Below are 16,963 nucleotides of genomic sequence, written 5' to 3'. Positions count from 1 at the left end.
CATATTGTGCGCCTTGATCACTACCACCACTAGTCTAAATTATTAAAATCTTGACTTCACTGTCCAGAAAATATATGTACCTCAGAAACCAAAGGGGCGGGGGATTAAGTGGGCCTTTAACCAGGTATGTGGAGGTTAACTGTCTGCAATAGCAGGAAAAATCTTCGGCTCAGAGCAAGGTAAGCATCTCTCCGCCTTAGAGTACGCTTTGCAGCTCAACACCAAAACTAGGTCTCTGAGGAGGCCTTCCACTCGCCCACAATCACTTCCCAATGGGATTCCTCCCAAAGCTTTCTTCCATATCTCTTCCCAGAAGTCAACGCAAACTATGCAAGGAAGCACCACAACCTGGATGGACCCTTCGACAGCGACAGGGTAGTGTGCTGGACCTTCAACGCTGATCTTTTCTTTCCGCGCTAAATTAAATTCCTGCTGACTGCATATCATGTGCCTTCATTTCTGAGTGCATTTCAAGGAGCCCCACACAAGTATTAGTACAGAAAAGAAATGTACCTCTGATTTTAGGGGTGGCTCATCAAGGGCCCTTAGCATTGTGAAATGAGCAGGACACATTATTAACCCCCACTTATTTTAAACAAGACAATTTGGCGACGGGCAGTGTGGCATACTAAGAATTTGGGAGCATGATGCCCCTCCCACCCTCTTTTACAGTTTCTTCTTTGTTTTCATACAAATCGGGAGGTAACTTGTGGCATGAAATGACTTTGGCAACAGTTCATACATATAGTCTGTTCTTTATGTGCACAATGGAACCTCACAATGTTGTGCCACCGGGACAGCAAGAGATGGCTGGGTTATAGTCATGAGGGTCACCCGGTCCTTCGTACCCTACGGCTCAATGAAGTCCTTGACCGTAAAATCTTCAAATTAGAAAAAAATGGAGTGAGTGCATTGTCCAGTCCAAGTTAAAGGCACCAACGGGCTCAAGAACATGTCACTTACAGGCTGGCCTAGGTACCTGCGGGAGAAAATCCTAGGCCTGTGCAAAATGTAACAGTCTTTGTAGTGCCGCCCACACTAAGGCATAAGGAATGGGGTAGCAAGCAGAAACCTTACTACTGAATGTTCAACTCTGGAAGAAATTGTGCAGCCCCGTTGGGCACCAATCGTGCCTGTATTGAGGCAAAAGGCAATCGGCGAGAACAGAGCAGCCTTGAAGTTGGCTCAAAATGCATCTGTACACTTTCCACCAATATCTGAGCACCACAGGCACCGGCATGCCCCGGGCCCAGAGCAGCGAGTTCACATTATACCTTTAGCGGTGCTATTTAACGTCAATTTCTCTATAGTTGAAATAAATCTCATTGCTCTGCAGCAGGGGTAAAAATTTGCGGTTTCCAAACAAAGGTCTAAAATGATTAGGGCAAGAGGTTTTTTAAAAAGGCTGGCACTCGAGTACCTGAGCGAAAAGGCTCTGCACGTGAGCAAACTAAAACCTTAAAGAAGGAACATATATGCCCTACTCACTCTTTACTGGAATGATCAAACTCAGATGTTTTTATAAAGCCAGATGTATTTTGCTCTAGTTAGTTTAAAACGCAGCTAAAAAGGGAGCAAATGGCGGCAACTAGACTTCGAGCAATACCACCAGGTGGACAAAGAGCACCAGACTCTGCTTTAAACAGAGGCGCAAAAACATGCGGCACAATCCCCAACTATGTGCTTTTGCTATCTGTTGGGGGCGGGGCTAAAACAAGAAGAGAACTAAAGGCAGAAGAGTTTTTTTCCTTTCATTTTGAACCGAAAACGTCTATAAAAAGTATCTTGATATTAAAACAAATCGATACCATAAAAAAGCTATAAAAAAGGGAATTCATTTTTAAAAAAGGGTGAGCCAGCCGCTCGGTCTTCAACAGCGAGAGGCCGCAGGGAATGGGCAGGTACCAAATACAAATGTCACTTACAAAAAAACACCAAGTGTTTGAGAAAGCGTGCTGTGTTTTTCCTTCGAAGCGGTTCATAGTCACATAACATCCACAAAGAACTCACTCGGGTTTCCCATAGCCATGTGGAAAGACTGGCGGCTAGCAGTCAGTTCTGGGGGAACAGAGCCCAGATCCCGCACTGGAGGGGCGCCAGGGGGCACAGAAGCAGCTGCTGCCGCCGCCGCCGCTGAGGGGGGAGGCATCATCATCACCATCATTGGGTTGTATGGCAATGGCATCCCGGGGGGTCCGTAGGAGTGAAGTGAGTGGTGAGATCGGATACTGCTGACCATGCTGTGGTGGCTCCGTGGCGGACCCTCGCTAGCGGGAGCGGATCGCTCGCTGGCTCCGTGCTCCCGACGCACACTGCTACGCGTGGAGAACTCCGACTCGCTGCCGCTGCCTGACTTGGAATCTCCGGTTTTATCATCCTTCGTTTTGTTGGGGCGTCCTCCATCGCTGCGGTTGGAACCACTGCTACGGCTTCCTGTGCGCCCAGCAGAGGGGGGAAAGAAGCAAAGAAGAACCATGTTAAATCCTGAAGAGGCAAAAACAAATATACAACACAAAAGTACTGCTCAAAAAAAAAAAAATGCTCTTTAAAAAGGGAACAGCTGTACTTGTCAACTTTATTCAGTCATACAATCAATGAGAATGTCTTACTCCATGACTGGAATCTATGCAAAGATAAATGTTTCTTGACTTCATGTTCCCATTAACGTAAGTACAAATGTAATCTAGAACGCACTCCGGATGACAAGCAAGTTCACCTGCAGTGCTCAGGGAAAGGAAAAAATACCATAATGCGGTTTGATGAAATTACGCTATCTCGTAACAGTCAGGGAGGGGGCATGCATGAAGGTGTCTCCAAGGATGTCCACCCTACCTCTGACCCAACTATGTCCGCTTGTGTCCCCTTAATGAGTCCTTTTGCAGGGTCCCCAACTTGTGCTATATTGCCAAGTATCTTATCCTAGAGACTGAAAGTATTCTGTGAAACTTTGCTATTCTGCTACTTCTTAAGACTTTGACTCCACTCCTACACTGACATTTTTGTATAGTTAGGGATTGGACTTTGAAAATGTTAGACACTAAGAAAATTGTCTCTAGAACATTAAATACTGCTGCTGTGTCTATAACCCAACTTGTTCCTTGCAAAAGACCATTTGATGTGGTTTTGCGAACTAAATAAAATTACCGTATATTTGAAGTAACGCAAGTGTGTGGGAGTACCGATAATAAGATAGAATGGTTATTAGTGGCAAACTCTGCAACAATTGTAACTGCTAGCAACTACTATTGAAGTAATCACCTTAGACAAGTATTAGGAATTCCTATGTGTGTTGGTTAGTGAAATAAGTATTTATCCATCTTCTTTGTGCAAATACGAATAAAAGCACATTTGTAATATAGCATTTACTGTGTAAGAGTTTATTTGACTATTTAATTTACTGGGTTCAGTGTACTTACCTACAACTCACATTTTCGTCCTATGATAAGCCTGACAGCTCTGCCATTCTACCAAGATCCTTTGGCCAGTACAGACTTCTACCAAGAGTTTGGGACGTGTATGCCAAGGGATAGGTTTATGAAGTTTTACCACAAGTGGACTTTAGGAAAACTCCCTTATGACTGGTGTTACAGCTAGTGGGATTGAGTAGTGCTGGATTACATCAACTCCTGGAAACTATCCACAAGGCTGGTTACTATACTGTGAACTACTAAATGACTAACAATGGAAAACCTGAAGGCCGAGGCTCTCATCAATCTGACAGTAGATAAACTAAACTATGTTAAAGAGAGCAGCCTCAGTACAAAAGGAAAGGAGAGAACTGATCCAAACTTTGTTTTCTCACCAAGTTACTGTGAGTAGGCTTGTCCCCTACTCCCAGAATTGATATGCATGAAGATGATCAAGGGTAAAGTTTGACTCTTAGTTCCCATCTTCCAAGAAGTGAGGTACAATAAGATGTGGATAATGATATGGTTATTGTTCCACCTCCAAAACTCCTAGCCTCACAGTTACCTATCTCGAACATGTCAGCAGAGCTGGTTCTACAAATGGAGAAAATGCAGCTTGAGTTCAGAAAACTGGAGATACAATCTGAAATTCAAGAAAAGGAAATAAGGAAGGAACTGCAACTCGGAGAAAGATGCAACATGAGTAGGATATGAAAAGGTTGTCTCCCGACTCTCCTTCGTTTTCAGAGTCTTCATTGCCAGACACCTTCAGGAAGCCTATGCCTCCTCAAAGATTGGGTGAGATGTAAAAACAGATATTGGCTGGGTACATTTGAGTTTACATGTAAAGTGCAAGGCATATGTGAGAGTAAATTAGTTCCAAGGGTTATCTCTAGGCTCCCCCAGAATGGCTGTGATTGAGTTGAATAGTGCTGATGGAGAGGATTACCAGTTGGTAAAGAATGCTCTCATAGCCAGGTTTGGATAGATCCCTTCACAATACCTGAAAAGGGTTTAAGGGACCACAAGAAGAAAGTTGGAAGCTTGTGGGCCACTTGGGTGCGTGAAAGCCTGATTGGTGGATTAAGGGATACAAGGGGAGCACTTATGAGAGGTCTTATGCTAGAAAGTGTTTTTGATGCCTGTCCGCCAGAGCAGAGACAGCACCTTGCTGACTAGAATGACCCCAAGAGGTTAGCACCAGCTGCTGACCAACAGGATACTCAAGGATTCTGGGGCTCACGAGAAAGAGGATGGGAAGAAGCATAAGAAAGATGAGAAGTAACATTGCAACCTCCACACCCCATAAGAGGGCCACAAACATAACAGTAAATTCCCCAATAAACAACCGTATAGGGCTAGTGAAACCTCTGGACCCAAACCAGAGATCTGTTACCAGGAACCCCTATTCCAAAATACATTTGGGAAATTAGTGGTCTGAGGGTCTGGTGACCATGTGAAAGGAAATCCCAGATGTAAGGGTAAACCTGGGATCCCATACGTCTCCTTAGTCTTCACACATGTGGACGTGTGAATTACAGGTGCTAGCTTTCACACTTCCCTGGGACTGTGGGAACAGACAATAGGGGCTCTATAATTCCATTCCTGATAATACTAAACAGTATTATAAAGACAGTGTGTTAGTAAATGGTTAGGACATCCCTGGCATTAGAGACAGTGCAGCCAGCATAACTGTGGTAGATTAACTTTTCTTTCAACCTGAGGAAGTTGCTAAGGCTCCCAGAAAGCTTACCAAGTTAGCAGGACGTCCAGTCCAAATGTGTCCCATACTGCCAGTGATCATTAAATGTAATGACATGACTGTAAACATAACTAAGTGTTCTATCTGAAGTGCCTGGTAGGGTACTTTTAGGCAATGACTTGAAGGTCCTGGGTGTAGTTTCCAGTACACCAAAGCCTCCTAAAAAGAGAAGGGAGCTGACAAGAAAAGCAAGGGAGGCAACCTTAAGAGACCTTCCCACTGAGACGAAGGAGAAATCCAGAGTCTGCAAAGGAAAGGTGGGCATCAAGCCCAAATCTTCCTCAAAGAATAGTGTTCATGTAAAAAAAACTCCAGGTCATACCTGTGACCCCCCACCAACAGCTGAGGCCGAGTTGGTGACAGAAGAATCCCCTGAAGAACCATCTTCTGATGAGTCAAAGGTGGAGGGGATTCAACCCAGTCTAGAGGATCTTGATTCTAGAGACCATCCTGAGCTGCAGACCTTGCTTGGACCCTCTAGGACAGACATTAGTAGGGGAAAGAGCAAGGTGAGGATCCCTATCTTGAAGGTCTGCGTCAGCAGGCAGCTTCCCAGAGTAAAGGGCAAGAACCTGGGAAGCACAGGCTCTACTGGGATGGCCTCCGCAACAGTGAATCTATGGAATCTATTCCAGGGGACCCCAGGAGACTGGTGGTACCCTAAGAATGTAGATCCACATTTCTGCATTTGGCTCATGAAGTCCCTCTGGCTGGTCACTTGAGTTCAAAAAGGACCAAAGAGAGGATCTCATTGTACTTCTACTGACCCACGATGGGTGCAGAGATAGAAAAACATTGCAGGAGTTGTCACACTTGCCAATTGTCTGGCAGCAGTGGCTCAAAAATATGGCACCTTTAGTGCCTTTCCCAGTTGGGGGACAGGGGGGGGCGAGTTTCTTTTGAGGGGGTGGGGAATGACATTGTTGGTCCCCTAGACCCTCCAAGTTCTTCAGGCATCCACTGTATATTGGTTCTAGTGGACCATGCCACTAGATACCATGAAGCTGTAGCAATGATAACTGTTACTGCTCAGGCAGTGGCTAAAGCCCTACTTGGTATTTTTGCCAGAGTAGGATTTCCTAAGGAGGTTGTATCTGACAGAGGGTCATATTCTGCATCCCACTAAACGCATCCCATGTGGAAAATCTTTAGGGGGGGGTCAGGGGAGTGGAGGGGCCACCTACAAATTCTCAACACCCTACCACCCTCAAACAAATAAGTTGGTACAGTGGTTTAACAGAATTATGAAGAGCATGATTGGCACTTTAGAGGAACCGCTTAGAAGAAAGTGGCACCTTCTACTGTCATGCCTTCTTTTTGCCTAGAACGAGATGCCTCAAGCTGGAGTGGGCTTTAGCCCCTTTGAGCTCCTCTTTGGTCATCCAGTCGGAGGCCATTTGGCCCTATTAAGGAGGCTCTAGAGAGTTCTCCAACCCTAAAGCCAGTACCAATTACCGACTATGTGCTAGGCCTCAAACAGAGGATGGCACGAAAGAGGAGGCTTCTGAGAATTTGAAAGCTGGTCAAGCTCTCGTCAAACAATGGCATGACCAGAAGGCTAACATGGTGGAGTTTACTGCAAACCAACAGGTTCTCAGAATGGTTCCAGTAAGACAAGAGGGTCTTACAGGCTAAATGACTAGGACCCTTCAAGGATGTAAGCAAGCTTGTAGAGGTCAACTACTTGGTAGACTTGGGCAAACCCCAAGGAGGTCTCTAGGGTCTTTCATATCAACTGCATGAAAGCTTGTGTCTCTAGACTACAGATAGAAGCTTTGCTCTTAGCTTCCGATCAAGGAGGAGAGTGAGCCTCTCCCATATCTTCTAAAGGGACACCCCTCAGATGGGTCTATAGAAGGAGTTAAACTCTCTTCTAATTTGACACTGCAGCAAAAGGAGGAGTGCAAAGCTTTGTTAACTCAGTGTGTGCCTCTGTTTTCACTTAAACCAGGCTTGACTCATTGGGCCAGTATGACATGGACACTGGTGATAGTGTAGCTGTAAAAAGCCAGGGATACAGGGTGTCACATCATGTGAGGAATCACATTAAATAAGAGGTCAACAAGATGCTTGACCTTGGACTAATTGAACACTCCACAAGTCCATGGGCTATGTTAGTGCCAAAAGCAGGTACCAAATAACCTAGCTTCTGACTATAGGGCCTTGAATTCAGTAACCAAAACAGATGCCCACCCTTTGCCAAGGACAGATGAAATGGTGGTTAAGCTGGTGTTCGATAAGAATTGCTGCAGTCACACTGTGTGAGACTACACAACACTTATCTGCTTGGTATTAGGTAACGCACCTTTTGGTATAGCTCTGTATTACACAAGTTGCTAAGGTGACTGAGCAGCCAGGCCCATCTCAAGAGGGGTAAATGTGAGCTGTACAAATGAAATCCGTAAATACAAGTAGCCAAGTAACACTCACGGTTTTAATTATAAATAATGATTTAATTAACATACATTTTTAAATAAATGTTCTTTAAAAAGGCAATTTGTTGTAACAATGTAAATATACTTTAAAATTACTTTTCAGAATCAAAACAAGTTAGTGGATAATCTTTGCATATGCTTCTTACACAATTCCTACACCTGGACAAGACTTCAATCACAAGGACAGTAATGCCATTTATAGATCACACAAGTATACTTTGCAGATTCTGAGGTTGCAGAAAGAAAAGGGTTAGGGAATTAAAAAGGCTGGAACAGTTCCTCAGCAAATGTGAGGACAACTAAATCCTCCAATGAAGTCTAGATAAGCCTTTCCCAGCAGTACCAAGTTTACAGAAGGTACCACCTATGAGGGACAAACAATATCAAAGTCAATGGACGAAGTGTCTTCAGGGAGCCAGGACATCCAAAGTAATTTGGGACACACCTATGGATCTAATGCACTTAGATCAACGTATTGCACAAAGCTAGAGAGTTCAGAATAAAATCACTTGTAGGGTCACAAGCTGCGAAGCCTGTGAGACCGGAGTTGAAATCGACTCGAAAAAGGTAAGCCAATGCAATTCCCAACTGAGAAGAGCGTAGCTAAAGGCAATAAGTTAAGTACCCCAAGCCTAAACAGTACCTCTGGTTTGAAGAAGAGTTGTCCAGCTGGATTCTGTCTTGCTACAGCAGTGCAGACACTAGTTCCTAACCCTTAGTCGTGGAGACAAGAGGGAGGAAGTCTGGAGGGCTCCTGCGGCGGGACTTGGGAGGTCATAAACAGCTACAGGCTCTTTTCGATTCAGCTGCACTTTGCGGTTTCAGCACTTAGCAAACAGCAGCGTTGTGGATCTCGGACACCGGTTGGACTCTTTGCTCCCTCGGTCCTGCACTCTGGTGAGGGGACTCTGGACCTGGAGGTCCTGTTTCTGGATGATCCTTAAGAGTATCCTGGAGCTTCTAGCCGGATTTTATTTGTGGCAGACGTCGACCACTGGCGTTGGGCTCTCATAGCAACGAAGAAGCACTGACAGTCGGGGATGGTGGTCCAGTGGAGTTTGTCTCTGTGTTAGTTGGTCCCACTAACCCAAAAGGGAGAAGTCGTTACGTCCGGAGCTTCTCTGTGAAGGTTGAAAAAGGAGGTCAGCACTGCAGCAGAAGTTTACTGGGCAATTCAAAGGTGCGGGACGTTGCAGCAAGCTTTGTTCACAGTTTCTTCATCAGGTGTTTCTCCCAGTGGTTGACCCTGCCTGTAGTCCCAAAACCCTCACCTTTTAAAGCAGGTTTCTCACATTCTGCTGTCAATCAAACAGCAGGGTGACTAGTCAGGACTTAACAGGTAGACCGAGTTTTTTAAGAAGTGAGAAAGTTTAGTAGTAATTCAAGTGTTATGGTGTATTAGCCCCTTTCACTCCTATGCAGGGCACAAGTGAGAAGCAAGAAGAGATGTGTTTATTTATTTTATTTATTTTTAAAGCGCTCACACAGCCCAGGGGCATCAAGGTGCCGTTACAGGAATATGTCTCTTAGTTGCGTATTTATAAGGCGCTTAATACCAACAGGTTTCCAAGCGCGGACCTGGGGATTGAACCTGCGTTGCTTCGTGTCTTGTTTCCAAGGCGAGCACGTGGCCGCCGAGCTATCCTCCCGGGACCGTGTTGTTTGTGGTTTTATCCCAGTTCCCGTACTGATCTCCACTGTAATTCTGAAGTGGGGCACAGAGCAGATGGTCAGGGACTGTTGGGTTCAGCAGCTCCTACGGAAGGCAAGATGAGAACCTAAGAGATAGTGGGAGTCCTCTATCATGAACCTTAGGTACTTTCGGTGCGCTGGCAACATTGAAATATGAAAGTATGCATCTTCCATATCCAATGTGGCCATGTAATCCCCCTGCAGCAGTAGGATTACCTCCTGCAATGCTTTAATTCTGAATTTTTGCGGCTTGCCATATTTGTTCGCTGGGCACAGGGCTAACACAGGGCGCATGGTGAGATCCTTTTTGGGTACAAGGATGTACACTGAATAAATACCCTTGTTTACTTGGTGAATGGGGACAACTTCTACAGCACCCTTTTTCAGAAGGATCTGCATCTCTTCCAGCAGGATGTGCAGGTGTGCTGGTGATAGGCGTCTGCTCTTTGATGGGTGATAGAGGTGGCCGGTGGAACTCAATGCAATAGCCATGGGTTACGGTCTTTAACACTCACTGGTGTGATGTGATCCTCTCCCATGGGCGAATGAATGATAAGCGACCCCTGACCGGGGAGGCGTGGGTAGGGACCCGAAACGGTGAGTCACTTTGCAGTGGAGGCCGAGGAACCTCTTGGAGTAGAGTTCCTAGAGTACCCTTGCCTCTACGCTGACCTCTCTGTTACTGGCTGTTACCGGATGAGCCTTGGCCAGAGGACCAGGGGGTACTTCCAGAGCCACATTGTCCATGGGGAGACAGGGAGAATGACTGTCCATGAAAGGAACAGCGAGAATTTGAGCCTCTCCGCTGGTGGAAGGGCTTTGCCGTGATCTGGCTGAGTGATTTCAGCGTCTCATGCTCTTTCTTAGCAGTCTCCATGGCCTCATCAACAGCCTTGTCAAATAAGTTGGAGTCTCTGACAGGTTTATTAATCAGCGGCCCAAGTCTCTGGTTTGAAGCCCAAGTTATTCAGCCAGGTGTGTCTCTTAAGGAGAGTCCCCTGGGATTGAGTGCGTCCAGCAGTCTCAGCAACGTCTAGAGTGTTCTTTACTATATGATGAGCCACCTGTCTGCTCTGTCACGACCGCTAGGAGGCGTGATGGCTTGGGCTCTGGGACCTCTTGAAGGCCTTCCTGGAACATGCCCCACTGGACGTCGTAACTAGTGAAGAGAGTCTTATTAGCTACTCTGGTAGAATAGGCAGCAGATGTAGTAATATGTTTCCCTAGGGCATAACATTTTTTGCACTCTTTATCCGGGGGAGCTTCCGCTGTGGACAGTAGAACCCCTGCCATTTTCTAGTGGTTGTAACAACCAGGGAGTCTGGTGTGGCATGACCTCGTATATACATAGGGTCAGATGGAGAGGGGCAGAACAATTTTTCAATCCGAGGGGTGACTGCCCTTGTGAGGGATGGTAACAAAGCAGGGGATAGGCTTTTCTTTATTGAATTAAGTAATTGAATAGCCTGTTGGACGCTTTTCCTTGAGAATATTTTCAACAAAGTCAGACTCATGTGTAGTGATTTCAGAATGATCTGCGGCTTCCTTTAGAATGACATTAAATAACATTAGGTCATCCATAGGTGAGGACTGCTTTTGTTGAGATGACGAAGGTGGATCTAGACAAAGAGTGAGAGTGAGAGTGAGAGTGAGAGTGAGAGTGAGAGTGAGAGTGAGAGTGAGAGTGAGAGTGAGAGTGAGAGTGAGAGTGAGAGTGAGAGTGAGAGTGAGAGTGAGAGTGAGAGTGAGAGTGAGAGTGAGAGTGAGAGTGAGAGTGAGAGTGAGAGTGAGAGTGAGAGAGCGTGCGTGCGTGCGTGTGTGTGCGTGCGTGTGTGCGTGCGTGCGTGCGCCAAGGTCCCCGATCTGCTGGCTGATCCTGATCCCAAGTTCTGGTCAGCTGTGTCCTGATCAAAAGTAATGTCCTGATATGTATCATCCTGTTCAGAGTAATCAAAGACCTCCTCTTGGAGGACTTGTGTAGGAATGGGAAGCTTCTGCAATTTTTGTGGAATGGGGCAGGAATCATTCTCCGCAGGTCTCTTCGGAGTAATATATTTATCTGAGAAATCTATAAATTGGGCCATGTTGTCCATATAATTCTCAAATCTCTGCCTAGTCCAGAGGAAAGATGCAGAAGGGTCTGGGAGGTGGAAAGGGCAGGGATATCTTTCAGATAAAGCCTTTGAGAGAGACTGGGGTGCTTCAGAATACCCCTCTTGATGAAAGGGGACGCCCCTGTGTTCTCCTGCTGCCAAAATAATAGCCGCAAAACGCCTGCATATTTTTGGTGGCCGAATGCCAGGTCTCGACGCGCCTACCGGCACCGTCCCAGTTGACTACTCCACCGAAGCCTTAGGTGCTTGCGCACTCTAAGATGGCGTGTTGGCAACAGTGTGCTTTTTCGGGGGAGGGGGACGTCCCTGTGAGAGGAAAGTCCAGTCGCATGCAACGAAGACAGTTGCGGAGGGCGCCGAACTGTGAAATTCAGAAGACGCCGAAGTTTTCGGCGGGCCTGCTGGCGTTACACGCTTCTTCGACATGTCCGTCGAGGAGGTCTTACGGGTTGTGTGTTTGGGTGATGCGTGTGTGCCCTTGTCGCTGGGGTGTGAACTCCCAGTTAGGGAGAATTCTCAAAAATGTGCCAATTCCCTCTACCTTAAAGACCCCAAGCAACTTTGCTGTATTATGAGGACTTTTTTTTACCAGGAGAGTGTGTGACCCTTTTTTCTCCCCACTCTCATGTATTTTGTTATGTGTTTTACCTCTGTGTTTTCTTTGGTTATGGAGTCCTACCAACATACATAGGCATCATCTTTTCCAATTGTGTCCCACAGCACCCTCAGTACAGTGACACAGGGAAGCTTTCAGGCTTTCCCAAGGTTTAACTACATTCTCTGGGATAAACTACTGTTTCCCAGAGTAAGTAAAGTGAAATTGACTTTACTAGTCTTTTAAAGTCCTAGACCCAGCACACCCTATCTTACAATAGAGTGCCAGAGGGGTTACTTAGTATCCCCTATGTCGAGATACTTGTGTAACAGTGAAATGTTACCCTTTTCTCTCAGAATGGCTGGTGGCAGTGGTTTTACAACAAACTACCATGATTGTTTCCGACCGCAAACTATTCGTAGCTTCGGTAATGTTAAAACGCGGGAGCCATGCTTTTCAAGATGGCGTCTGAGCCTCCTTTGTTAAAACAGGTCCCGTTTTTCTTTTTCCGCCATTTCTTTGTGGAAAGGTCCTTCGAGTTTTTCTCTAGGTGCCAAACCAGGTTTGGTCTCTTTGTTCTTTCGCCTTTGGCAGGCTACAGGTGTGAAGACCGCCTCTGGCTCCAGAGTGTCTGGGGTAGGAAGGAAGGGTGGGAGGTGCCCGAAACTCCCTGTGTTTAGTCTCCTAGGAGACCCAAATGCACTCTGTGATGATTGGCTGGCTGACTGTCCGACAAGGACAGCTACCCTGCTGAGTGAGTGGCAGCTAGGATGGAATGAATGGGAGAGAAACGAATAAAAGGCGAGTCTCTTGGCTTGGAAGGCAGAGTCGACCACTGGAACAAAGGAACCGAAGAAGAGTTTGAAGAGGACGGCTGCTGCAACTCCTGGACCATTGGTTTGCCCGGTGAAGCCCTGCTGCAGGTCCGAATCGCCAAGTTCACATTGACACAGAAGCCCTGCAAAGGACGACGTCTCCCTTTGAGTTGGTAGGACCAATCAACTCCCAAGTAAGCCACCGGGACACCTATCTCTGAGCTGGTTGCGTTTCCTCAGAGTACTGCAGGAAACTGTAGAGCCAGGGAGAGGGACACCCGATTGTGTTCGTTACTTGAAAACTGGCCTAAAGAGTTTGGAAGATCCTCCGGACTGCCACAACGTCAGACCGACCGAACCTTAACCCCCTACCTCCCCCGCCCCATCAGCTGAGTGTGGGACCCCAGAAGCAAGGACAGTCCACCTTGATAGCCAGGACCCGTGTTGTTACCAGTGTGGTAGCTGAAACGCGAAAGCCACTGAAATTGGAGTTTGCCTGTTGCAAGCTTTTTACTATCCCAGTGCAGTGCAGGAGTCCCCTGATGTCCTCCCTCTTGTCCCCATAACTGAGACCCAGGAACAGCAAGATCTGCAGGAACTGCCAGGAACAGAAGTCGTCAGCTGCATCTTTTTCTTCTTTGTAAGGTACTGTAAAACAAAACAGAGAACTTACCTCTTGCGGTGAAAGTGCTTGAAACCATTGCAACTCGCAGGACTAATCCGCTTGTGACCAAACATATGATTCTTCTTTTACAAACTACTTCTAATAACTTGTGCCGAGACTTTTCCGTTTACTTACCCAGTGTAAAACCAGATATTATGTTTGCCTGTTATCATTAGTAATTCATTTATCCATCATTCATTCCTATAAGTGACACATTAGTGTCACTAATATATCCTTATATGATATGCTGCAGAGAAAGTCATTTGTATGCATTTTGTCACAGAAATAGGCCTCGTTATATGAAGGGCACGCTTAGACATGTTTAGACATTATGCTGTTATATTGGCAATTAGACACACGCATGAATATGCACTTAGAATTATGTAGCGCTTGGGTTTGAGGGAATGCGCTAAACGCTAGAATGAATGAAACAGGCTTTCTGAAGCCATTCTGAGACAGTTAGCAGCTCCACTGTGTGCGCAGAGATATTGTTATGGAAGACTGTGAATCGAAGAATGTCAACATATTAGGTGGTAACTCTTGCCCGAGCAGAGGGAAAGCGCCTGGCTTTATCAGCATCCTTGGGCCTTGTGTTCGGAGACAGCAGACAGACAGAAAGGTGGGAGGGAATCTGCAGTGAGCGAGTGCTTTGCACAAGCTTTTCGGTAGCTGGGGCGGAGGGACGGAATGCTTTTGCTCAGGTTTGCAGTGAAAGCCAGCTTTAGCTGACAATGATGGGAGGATGGTAGCATGGTTTCGTAACACACAGAGAAGGCCATGGCCACGTGTACAGACAGATAGAGGGAGACGCAGTTAGAAAGCAGTATGGACTAGTTTTGTAATGTCACGGTGAAAAGAGAACATAGTGGACATTACACGTATGCACAGACAGTCGGACGCTTGCAAGAATTAGAAATGCATGTGGGTCATTTGACACTAACCGTGAGCATGCTTCCAGCAGAATTAGAATTAGATGAGAATTGGATGGTTTTGGCTGACATGCATCTTGGGAGAGTAGATGAGAGCAGAGTTCGAGATCGATCTAGTAGGGATCTTTGGCAGGAGACCAGGCCACTTAGTGGCCAAGGAGTGGCCCTGTGAGATGGGAGCTTGGGAAGCTTGCTCATGCAAAGGGGAGTATAGTTCTAGGCCCAACTGATTGACTGGCTTGTTGGTATATGGGAGATAGGCACACACACATTAAATGGGGTGTTGACATATTGAGGGAAGGGGAGATTCATCAGAAGAGATTGTCTTATGAGAGAGAGAGCCGATGTGCGATGTGTGGTGATGAGAGAGAGAAATGCTGACGCTTGAGAATTGTTATTAGGCCGCATTTGTTATTAGGCATGCATTGTTATTAGCATTATAGATCCAGCAGGACTGGATAATTGTTAGATTGATTGCATAGAATCCAGTAGATTGCACCCATGCTTTGCTAGTACTGTTTATCATGCACACTGCTGTGCATGAACAAAAGTCTTTTAATTGTTGAATCGATTCCTGTGTTTTCTTTTCCTCATGTTATTGTTATTTCATTGAAGTGTCATTTCTTAGTGTTTGGTTTGTCGTGTATGTCGCATATTTTGTAGTAACCGTGCAGATTGCCCTGAGATCCTGAGATACATATTTGCTGAGATATTAGGCAGTAACAGGGGTCAGATTGCACCGCGACCCTCTCCCCCCAAAGTATATTTGTGTTAGTATATAATTGCCTCCTTCTAATGAATGTTTTATAACTGACAGATAAATAAATTAATAACTATTTATCAAAGAAACCTTGAGTATAAGAGTTTAACACCTGTGATTGTAGACCTCTGTGTAACATCATTACTGCTCACATTCCCCTCTTGAGATAAGCCTGGCTGCTCAACACGCTACCAAAACTGTGTAGTTCAGACTTATACCAAAGGTTGGTTTGCTTACACCTGCAGTCATAGTTGTGCGTAGTGTTCCCAGAGGGTACTGCATACAAGCTTTGCCTAACACTCCCCATAACAGAGCCGGTGGCCTGTCTGTCGGGGCCGGGCATCTGGGAACCTGAGGGTTCCACCGAAAGGTCTATGGCTTCCAGTTCGGAGTCATGGCTGCCAATGGATTCCTCATCATCCGAAGCGACGGCGCCAAATGGGGAATGACTTTCGGCCTGCATCGCTTAGGCCGCCCACTGCTTTGTCCGCCTGTCCTTTAATGTCTTGGGACGAAAGAGCTTGCAGGACTTACAAGAACGCTTGTCGTGGTCTCGAGGTAGACACCTATTGCAACTGAGATGGGTGTCCTTCCAAGGAATTTGCCTTTTCACGACGGACAACATTTAAAGGGCGTCCTATCCATAGCAGAGGTAGGTGGCAGCCAGACCAAATGGCTAAAGAGAAGGGAAAAGGAAATTTGAAAAAGAATAAACTAGGGCCCCACTCTCCTTACTATAAGGGCCTGGCCGGTGGGCCATGCCACAAGGTCGACAGACGATCAGTACACTAGTCGCTGAGTCGTAGTGGATATCTTTGGCGGAAGGAGGTCCACTAGGCAGTCATCAAAAAGAAGTAGTCTGGAGTCTAGATGACCATAGGTCGTGGGACAAAAACAATATTGAGCAATCTTAACTCTTGCAAGCTCGGCATAAGGCGTCCAGCTAGAAGGGGGTGGGAGGTGTCAATCCGAGGGACTTCGACGCATGAGGGATTTTGGGTACACTACACGTCACGTTAGGGATAGTGTTACAGTGACGCCCATGTCGACATCTTCTTGATCTTCCAAAGAATCATGCAATACTCTGATTACCACTAGATGTCGGACTATATGCACAGCATGTGATTCAAAGCAGATTCACAAGCATCAGAAACACATTTACCTACCTTCCTTGTGTAAATAAGATTATATGCATATTTTTAATATTACATTTACTGTCCAAGCGTTTCTTTTGACTGTTGTATTTACTGGGTTCAGTGTGCGTACTGCTCTGCCATTATACCAAGCTCCTTTGGGTAATATAGACTTATACTAAGAGTTGGGGACCTGTATGCCAAGTAATAGTTTCATGAAGCCTTACCTCAAGTGGACTTTAGAAAAAGTCCCCTAATAGTTATTCAGCTCCACAACATCACAGATCACCACTTTAAACCCCGAATTCCCATTTCCCCAGCTTTATACTGCATGCACTGTGCAGAATAAGGAAATTTGTTTCAGTGTGCATGGCTGGTCACTTACCCTCACTGTGCTGACTGCCTGCGCTTCCCACACCGTAGCTGTAGGAGGAGAGTTCATGGTAGGCTGGGGGCTGAGTGCTGTAAGGGTGTGGCGCTGGGTATTGGTATGAGAAGGTGGGTAGCAATGGCCAAGGAGTTGCCCCTGGCAAGGGAAGAGGAGCCAGGGTATCCTGGTCGGAGGCCCCACTGGATCCATCGTTATCATTCAGCGAGAGGTTCACCATGTCTGGAAGAGAAAGAGGCGGTACAAGCATTAGACACAGAGGAAATGGC

At 46.2% G+C, this 16,963-nt stretch overlaps 1 protein-coding gene across 1 annotated transcript in view; it reads right to left on the bottom strand.

Moving 5' to 3' along the window:
• Nucleotides 1-1,514: 1,514 nt before the first annotated feature.
• The window catches only part of DVL2 (dishevelled segment polarity protein 2), a 454,758-nt gene continuing 439,309 nt past the window's right edge, over nucleotides 1,515-16,963 (bottom strand). Inside the window, exons 14-15 of the mRNA XM_069645872.1 lie at nucleotides 16,692-16,916; nucleotides 1,515-2,433 (exon numbers count right to left, since the gene is read on the bottom strand). Coding sequence (XP_069501973.1) covers nucleotides 1,985-2,433; nucleotides 16,692-16,916 — 674 coding nt within the window. The 3' untranslated portion in view covers nucleotides 1,515-1,984. The remainder of the gene's footprint in view (nucleotides 2,434-16,691; nucleotides 16,917-16,963) is intronic.

This window comes from Ambystoma mexicanum, chromosome 1p (assembly GCF_040938575.1).
Source record: "Ambystoma mexicanum isolate Mex_15411 chromosome 1p, UKY_AmexF1_1, whole genome shotgun sequence".
Classification (NCBI taxonomy): domain Eukaryota; kingdom Metazoa; phylum Chordata; class Amphibia; order Caudata; family Ambystomatidae; genus Ambystoma; species Ambystoma mexicanum.
Note: the sequence above shows the minus strand (reverse complement) of the source record. Positions and strands in the feature narration are given on the sequence as shown.